Source organism: Musa acuminata, chromosome BXJ3-9 (genome assembly GCF_036884655.1).
Source record: "Musa acuminata AAA Group cultivar baxijiao chromosome BXJ3-9, Cavendish_Baxijiao_AAA, whole genome shotgun sequence".
Lineage (NCBI taxonomy): Eukaryota > Viridiplantae > Streptophyta > Magnoliopsida > Zingiberales > Musaceae > Musa > Musa acuminata.
The window spans coordinates 46,249,954-46,258,841 of NC_088357.1; the positions used below are offsets into that span (position 1 = coordinate 46,249,954).

An 8,888-nucleotide genomic window follows, 5' to 3' on the forward strand; every position below is an offset into this window, starting at 1 on the left:
ATTAAAATTGATACCCTTTAGAGGTGTGTGCGGATATTTGTAGGATATCTTTTATTATCCGTATGATTATAAGATAATAAGGGTAAAGCATATTCCTCATCTCATCCCTATTTAATTGCCCTTATCTCTTCTTCTTGGTCAAAAGTTAGATCAAGAGAAGATAGATCGAAGGCTTCGATTGTCTTTATCTCTTCTTATTCGAAAGAACTCTTATCTCTTCTTTTTGTTCAAAAGGTCCATGGAAGGTAAGGGAAATCAAAGGCTTTAACTATACTTATCTCTTCTTCTTGTTCCAGGGCAGTTAAAGCCAAGGAAAGATGGAAAGCTGCTTTCATTTCTTTAGACCTGCAGAATAGTTAGGAAATACAAATCCATGGTGTAGATATCCTCGGGAAGGAATTAAATGATGCAATATTCTGTGGCAGAGCTGAGTGTCATCTTGGAATCATAGTAGTGCATTCTTAGTCCAGTGTACATCACAAGTGCAAATAAGGTAAAAGTGTATCTTTACATTTCCATGGTGAGCCTTGATATGACCTTAAGGTTGTTCTTTGACAATGGGGTAAGTAAAGTTTGATTCACAGAAAGACAGACATATTTACTGCCAAAAACAATAGATTTGGGAGTAATCTTTAGGACCCAATAATACATGAAAGATTTGCTTTCCACAACTGTGATAAAGAAAAAGAATATTCAACAACCTTTCCACTGCGAAGAACAGCAAAACTTTCTGCCACTGCTAAAACCAAAGAGTGAAATTGCCTTTCTTCCACATTCACTGAAAGGCACATTCACTCGCTTCATAAGACCTCATGAGTCCTACATGCCATTCATAAGTTGCAAGTCGCAAAGTTCGACAGAGCCGTAATTGTAGCTCGAAGTAGGTAAGCAAGTTGAAAGTTTGTGTTCTCATACATGGATTGAAACGTGACAAACTACTTCTCAGTTGGTCGGATTAGTAGCAACGCTAACCCTAATATCATCTAATTGTCAATGAACTGAAAGATAATGAGAACGAGAACAAAACACGCTCGAGGAGAAACTCCATTTCCACATAAACATCGAAGCTCGGTGCATGACTGTATGCTGAACAGCAAAATAAAACGGGAACTCGATGGGAGACAGGAGCCTAAAATATGCACGTCACATAGAGGACTGAAACCTACAAAGGTACAAAAACCAGGAGATAAGAACACCCAAGCACCAAGCTGACATCAATCATAACTACTTAGAAATGCAAGCCGAGAGCTTGAAGCTTCTTCAGCGTCTGGGGAAGGCCCTACAGACTAAAGGAGTCTGCATCTCGAGGGACATCTTTAAGGACTCGGCCAAGTCCACACCAGTCTCCGCAGGGACCCATTTGAAGCGCTGCAGCAGCTGAGCCAACCAGAGGTGAACAGTGGCCAACGCCAGTGCTTTACCAGGGCACACCCTCCTCCCTGAACCGAAGGGCGCCAGCCTCAGGTCAGAACCCAGAACGCTCACGTTCTCCTCCATGAAGCGCTCGGGTTTGAAGTCGTCAGGGTCCGCCCAGATACGCCCGTCGTGGGTTATCGCCCACATGTTCACCATGGCCGTGGTCCCTGCGGGCACGAAGCTTGGACCGACATGAACGTCATGGACGGCGAGGCGAGCCCAGGAGAGAAGGGGGCCGGGTGGGTGCATCCGAAGCGACTCTTTTACGATGGATCGAAGGTAAGGCAGGTTGGCGATGTCGGCATCCGCGACAAGGCGCGATGATCCGACGACAGCATCGATCTCTGATTGTGCTGTCGACTGTATCTCCTGGTGCAGCACCATCCTGGCCATGATCCATTCCAGAAGTATGGCAACAGTGTCCGTTCCTCTAAAGATCATTTCCTGAGGAGAAGATAAAGAGCGGATATTAGCACTAACAATTCCGAAAGAAAGAAATTGTACACGGTAAAACTTGAGCAGAGTACTAGAGGAGTAACAACAGCCATGTCAAGCATAAAAAACAGCTACAGTCCAAAAAACACACTGCAACATCAAAAAGTAGAACAAGGAAGAATGAAACGTGACATTAGTATTGGAAACAACAAGGAAAACTATGGAAAAGGTGCTCACCCACAGAACAGCAACCATATCGGAATCAGAAAGCCTCTCTTCCTTCTCCAAATCTAGCAACACATCTACAAAGTCGCCGACCTCGTTCGTTAAATCTCCACCAGACCTCCTTCGCCTGTGCTCCTCAATGATGCTGCCCACAAACTCGTTGACCCTGGCCACCAATCTCCTGCACCTCTTCCTGATATCTTGAGGATCCACCCACCTCAATAGAGGGAAGTGGTCGCTCCAGTTGAACGCACCAAGTAGCTCATACCCTTCCGTGACCAGCCTCTCCAACTCCATGCCTTCGGCGTTACCAAAATCGAATCTTTTGCCAAAAACGCTTATCATCACGTTGTTCAGAGATCCAAAGTGCAGAACTTTCTTCATCCCCACAACCCCATTCGTCTCCATGCTTGCCATTACGTCTTGGATCATTTGCTGACCGATGGCCGTCCTGTCCTCCCCGAAGGCGGCAATCCTCGTCGGACTGAACAGATAGGTGGCGGAGATCCTCCTGAGATTGCGCCAGTACTCGCCGAAAGGCGCGAAGCCCATTGCCCGGTGGAAGAGGAGCTCGTAGGCTGATTCCTTGACAGGGCGATCGGCGAAGGCCGAGCTGTTGAGGATCTCCCGGGCTGTGTCGGGGTGGCTTGACACGACGAAGCGTGTGAAGCCGAAGGAGAAGGCCATCAAGTCGGAGGCTTTGAGTGACTCGGCGAGCCTGGCGAGGACCCGGTGCGCGGCGGAGCCGGAGAGGGCGAGGACCATGCCCGGGGGTCCGGGGATAGATCGGCCGGCTCTGGAGAGCGCCCACGCGATGCCGCCGGGGTAGAGCCAGAGGACAGAGATGGCGACGACGATAACGGCGGCAATCGAAGGCAGAGCCGACGCATTCGGGAGAAGGAATAGGTAGAAAGCAGAGTCCACCGCCTGGGAGGAACCCATTGACGAAGGCGGATCAGCGAAGCGAGAAAGGTGAGATATTCGAGGGATTAGGTAGATGGGCGTGGAATGGGGAGGAGAGCGAGATACGGGGATGCGAGGGACGAAGAGCGTCAGAGAGAGCGGTTATATAGCAGTTGGGACTGGAAGGGACTCTCCGTTTCAAAAAATTACTCCCGATTAATTTTTTATTCCCCACTCACCTGCAGTTAAAGCCTTGGGGTTACGGAATCTTGTGTTCGTATCTGCCTCCAGATTTTGTGTAGAAATACGCATTTGCCCATGAGGGCAGCCACGACTTCCGTTTCGGAGCGAGGGCTTTTCAGTCTTTTTACCGGTGACGGGATCGGAGCACCGAGTGTCACGTTTACCGGAGTGATGGACGGTTACGCAGTGGCGGAGAACGGACAGTCTGGATTGCAGGCGCCCGCAGGAAGGACACGCGTCGACACATCAACGGGAAGCCCGTTCCGCCAACTGGAAAGCCGTGCTTTTTGTCACTCCCGGTGAACTACCCACTCGTCTACCCGGTCTGGCTGCTATATACAAAAGGGTCTGTAGAGTAATTTAGCCTGCTCTTAATACATTCATTCGATAACCCGAAGATTAACCTTTCTTATGAATCGGAAACTACGTGTGCCCCACTTCGGGCCCGGTCTTTTAACCAAGCACACGGGAACTACTCAGACGGCAATGCGCAAACGGGTGTGCAGCGAACTTTTGCTGCGTCTTCTCCGCTGAAGGCGCAACTGTAAGGATGGGGACACGCGACGGCGGAGGCGGCAGAGGGGAATGGGGCCCACGGCGGTGGGCGGCGGCGCCTCGCGATGCGCCGGCGCATGGAGCTACTAAAGTTTAAGAGGCAGCGGCGGAGGCAGGGGCCCACCTGGGCACGGTATCCGATGCGTCCCCACAACTGTCCCGCTCGTGATGGTTCGTGTGCCGTCGGCGCGCTGCACGCGGCCGCCCGTTCCTCTCCGCCGTCACCGACGCCCTCAACTCCTTGACGGAGCAGCTGAGACGTTATAACAGGTGACGACGCCCACGAGGCTCGTTTGAGGCGGGGGGGTTAACACAACTCGTCCCACCCGTTCCCAGTTTTACACCGCGCCGGGGCCTGCTCGCGCGGCCTTAGATTTGGCGGCAGGTGAGCGACACGAGGAGGACATGGATAGGTGGCGGTCCCGCGGGGCGGGGCCGGAACTCGGAGCCGTGACATGATATGACGGGAGGCGGTGGTGGTGGCTGGTAAGGCGTTGCAGGCAATGGATGATGCAGGAGGAGGAAGGTGTGGAGGTAGTACAACAACAGTGGCCGCCGCGTTTGGTGGTGGTGCGTGGGGGTTTGGTGGGTGGGTGAGTATTATTTGCATTGATGAGGCGTCTTGTTGTTGATTGTGACCGTGGTTGGGCCATGCAGCAGCAGCAGCAGCAGCATCCCCGACTCCTGCTTTTGGAAGAAAAGCGACGCTTCTATTATTTCTGATGAGCTCATCATGTGATCGCTTCCAAAATAACACCCCATCTTTTCCCATTTTACTCCAAAAAGGGTCCCCTCCTTTATATATCACATTTCTTTAATAACCATGCCATCAATAAAAAAACATTTTTTTCATGAAAAAAATCAAGATCATGTCATGAAAATAGTTATTGGCTTCTAAATTAATTATTAGCACTTAGAACACCTCAGCAACTAATCAAAGTATACCATGAACATAACCATCATGCCGTATGATTGGATGATTTTTTTTTATTGGCTTCTAAAATAATAGATATGATAATAATCATGTGGTATGATTGAAAGCCATGATTTATTTTAGAAGTCACGGTTATAAAATTTTGAAAAGTTAGGTATTATTTTTTAAATTTGATTCTAAAATTTGTTATTGTTGAAGATTTTATTTTTTAGACAAATTTTTCAATAATTTTTAATCAATAAATACGATATAAATTGATTTTAAATATTTTTTTTAAGTTTTCACTTTTTCACTTACAACCTTCCCTTTTGTTTTATTCTCTCATCTCTTATTTCATTGCCACCCACCACCTCCACTTTGCCACGAGGCTCAATCACTTTCTCCCCATGGTGTCGCCACCTCATCTCATCTTTTCTTTGCTATGCCCCTAACTACTTCTTTGCCACCTCATCTATCATGAACTAAGTTGATTTTGTCTAAATCGTGTGACATCCTTGTATGTTTATTTATAAAAGGTAGTCTTTCAAAATCTTTTATGATCTGTTAACGACCTATAAAAGAGAATATGGGTTATAAGAAGCGTTTAACTCGAGATCCTATAAATATTTATTTCAGCAAACAATTGATAAGCAATGTAAATTATAAATATAGAATTTACAAGCTTCGAATTATTACGTGACAAAGGGTCCAAGGTGGTTCGTCATAGCCATAAGTCTCCATAAGTACTCATATGACACTATTGCAGAATAATATAATGAACTAGCTCTAGACACTACCCCAAAGACTCATCTAGCCATGTGTCACCCGAGTAGCTCTTAGTTGCTATGTTGGTTAATACTCCATACCACTCTATGAAGAAAAAAAAAAAACCCTAAAATGACTGTTTGGATGGTTTATTTCTTGACAGTTTTGCCTCTACGCAATGATTGCACACAACCTATATTTACAAGCCTAAAATGACTATAAAAACTAACTAAAATGGAGTTGCTAAGCCTACTATAAGCTTTTTATATGTTATGTAAAGCTTGAACAAAATTAAAAGATAGGGACAAACACGAGCATTACATCGAACTCCCTATTTATAGTTTTATCCATGACAATCTCCTCCACTTATTTTTCGATATTCTTATCGAAACTTTTGTGAATGTTACATCTCCTTGTCTTTGCTGAATCTTTAATCTTTTACTCTAATTACAACACACCTCTTGGCTCTCAATTATCCTTTATTGCAATCGTTGAGCAATCGAACTTTGATCCGTCATGCTGCTTTAGCTCACCAATAGCTCTGACTCTAGTGTAGGGTCAATCGAGTTGTGCTTATCTTTACTGATTCATGTAGATCTTTTAAATGAAAAAAAAGACATTCCTTGATATGTGTTAGTCTCTTAAATATCTCATACTACTTAAACTGAGTGTATGCTTATTAGAGCTTTAATGAGCATCGTCTCATAAACTTTGAAGTTTTTAAAATCTTTCCTTCACAAAATTTGCCCATTGATTTTTCTTCCAATTAGTTGTCATCTCCAAGTAGGTTTACATCACTTTATCTTTCAATTGATATTCTATTAAGAAATTAAATAAATAATTTACTCTCAATATCACTAATCATTATTGGTAAAGATTTGATAAATATTATCTTCCACTAAAATTTTTTGAAGGGTCTTTAAACCTATGTAGAGCTCCTCTGCTAGATAAATAAGAGAAATAGGGCACTTAGTTTCACCCATTCTTTTAAGAGTTGAGTGAAAAAGCAAATGTTACTCGACTTCACCCATCTCCTTAAGGGTTGAACTCTATGCATCGAGTTAGTTACTATCATTTGTCTATTTTTTACTCGTACTTTCGAAGTACCTAAAGTGTTTGTACTCATTGGGTTAAGTTAGTTACTATGATTCATCTTCTTATTATCATCGAATTTCTAAAAGACAAGAAGTTTTTCTTGAAAAGTGTAAAGTTTCACACTAACTTAGAGACCAGTCTCAAATAGTTTTGATCACCTTAGGGATTGTACCATCTTCTCCATCATTTTTATTACATACTCCTTTGAGTAAAAAAGGTACAACATTACATACTACCTATTTCATTCCATAGTTGAGCACTCCTTCATCAAATCGAAGTCCTATACTTTTGACTTTTTTTTTATGAGAAGCCTGTTAACATCGGTCTTACAAAGTTTCATGTCCTATGCACTTCAGCCTTGGCTTAGTACTTAGAGTTTACCTATACGTTCTCTATCTACTCGACCCCTTTCATGACTAAGCACTCTCCCTTCATGAGAGTAAAGAAATTAATAACTCCATATAAGTTTTGTCTCTATGGTTCCATGATACTACTATGCTCATGGCCTTATTATTTGTTGCTTCACATTTGCATCCATTTCTTGACAATAGGTAAGTCCATCTCTGTGGCACTTCTCTAAGTCTATCTTCATTCTAATCGATGCTTGGTTTTGGGTAGTTAAGTCTTCTTGAACTCATTGTTACTTCTTTGCCCCTTTCGACCACCTGCTTCAACAACTTTCTATTTTTCGAGTAATTTTCCTTAGTCGATGGAAAGATAAACTACAACTCCCATGAATGGACTTTGCCCTCATATTATAGCGCTCTCGTCGATTATGTTCTCTTTTGCGTTTTTGGAAGCAATATTCACTTACTTGCCCTTGTCCTCTAACTTGTCGGTCTCCCTTAAGTGGATATAAGTTATAGAGTAGTTCAGCTCTCCAACCGCTTTGATCATGTATCTATATGATCAAGTTCCTTTCATAGGACTCACTAGTATTTGTACTCAAAATTCTCCCTCAACGGTACACAACCCCTATATGTTGATAACTAAAGCTTTTATCTAATACTAAATTTGATACATGCATAGAAGACTAATCTTTATGGTACCATAGTATTCACTCCTTAATTCCATAGCCTTTCTTATCGCCATATTGTTCACGAAAGTGGAGCTCCTAATTATACCTTTGTATAACCAAGTCCCTCATGAGATCTCTCCTATATATGTCGCATTGCCTTGAACTATTCTACCATGATCTGCTATACTATATCACCTCATGGTGATATCTTCATTGTAATATGATCTTTGTGAGATGAACTCAAATTACGATCTCTCAATATGTGGCTTCTGTTAGTACATTGCAGAGCCTATACCATCTTTGGTTATGTTTGCTCTTTTGGTAATCGACATTCATCCACATACTCTTGGGTCATACATGGATGAAGCACACCTCTAGGATAGTTTACCGCAAAGCAACCCTCGAAGTCTACAAACTTCACTGAAGTTGGTGCATCATTATTTGTATCTTGGACCCTTGCCCCTAGCATAATCTTTACTATGCATCGTTTCTTTTGTGGCAACTCAAATGGTAGCATTATGACATAGATTTATGAGTACCCAACTTTACATTTTTTATCTCTTGCCAAGGTCTTTTAACCCTAACTTCACCTTTGCATGCTGAGTCATTTTAGTTCCTCCATCAAATGCTTTGTTTAGACAAGGTATATATGCTTTGAAGTTCCATTCGACTTTGGCACCATGCAAGATGAGTCCGCTCCATCAGAATAAGAGACCTATGGAACAACATAATCTCACTCTTGTCTCTACAAGAGTTTATGTCATTGACCTTTGTCCAAGAAAAGTTTCTTGCCTCCACTTCATATTCAATCTTTTATGTTGATTATCTTTATATGGCTTATGCACTTCACAAAGTTCTGCCCAAGTTGCTCCGATCCTTGATTTGTATTGAGTTGATGGTAACCCTCGCACATACTAATTCAAGGGTTAATCCTCTATTTAGTCTGATCTTTATATCAACTCTAAGTATATTTTTGTTTGATGTTGCCTTGGGTTACTCCCCCACTTAATCTCACAATGTGTCCACCAACACATTATCTCATGTGAGATCATGCAAGGACTCCTTATCATTCACTTGGCCCGTGGAGCTTTATGAAGCTATTGTCTTAAGATATCCCTTCTCAATATATGTGGCTCGTGTTATATGATTCTTTCTCTAGAGGATCATGACGTACCCCTATTAGATGTCTGTTCTGTTCGAGCAACTCTTCTCTTCGCATCTTTCCCTTGAAAGTTTCACAGACTACCATCCATTCACTTGGACTTCTCTGCTTTACTGAACAAACTATGCACTGTTTCATCCTCGTGAATGCACTTACTA

The 8,888-nt window shown here is 43.1% G+C and overlaps 1 protein-coding gene across 1 annotated transcript; it reads right to left on the bottom strand.

Annotated features, from left to right (window-relative positions):
* Positions 1 to 1,110: 1,110 nt before the first annotated feature.
* LOC135648699 (cytochrome P450 78A5-like) lies at positions 1,111 to 3,102 on the bottom strand. Its single transcript, XM_065166592.1, has 2 exons — positions 2,089 to 3,102; positions 1,111 to 1,860 (listed from the first exon to the last, which is right to left on the bottom strand). Exons 1-2 carry the CDS (start codon positions 3,016 to 3,018, stop codon positions 1,261 to 1,263), a joined length of 1,530 nt encoding a protein of 509 aa, XP_065022664.1. The 5' UTR covers positions 3,019 to 3,102; the 3' UTR covers positions 1,111 to 1,260.
* Between the last annotated feature and the right edge of the window lie 5,786 nt (positions 3,103 to 8,888).

Excerpts from the sequence above, each read along its gene's own strand:
- LOC135648699 (XM_065166592.1), bottom strand. The coding sequence starts at position 3,018 with ATGGGTTCCTCCCAGGCGGTGGACTCTGCTTTCTACCTATTCCTTCTC. Across the intron at positions 1,861-2,088 it reads ATATGGTTGCTGTTCTGTGG|GAAATGATCTTTAGAGGAAC; the intron begins GTGAGCACCTTT and ends TCTTCTCCTCAG.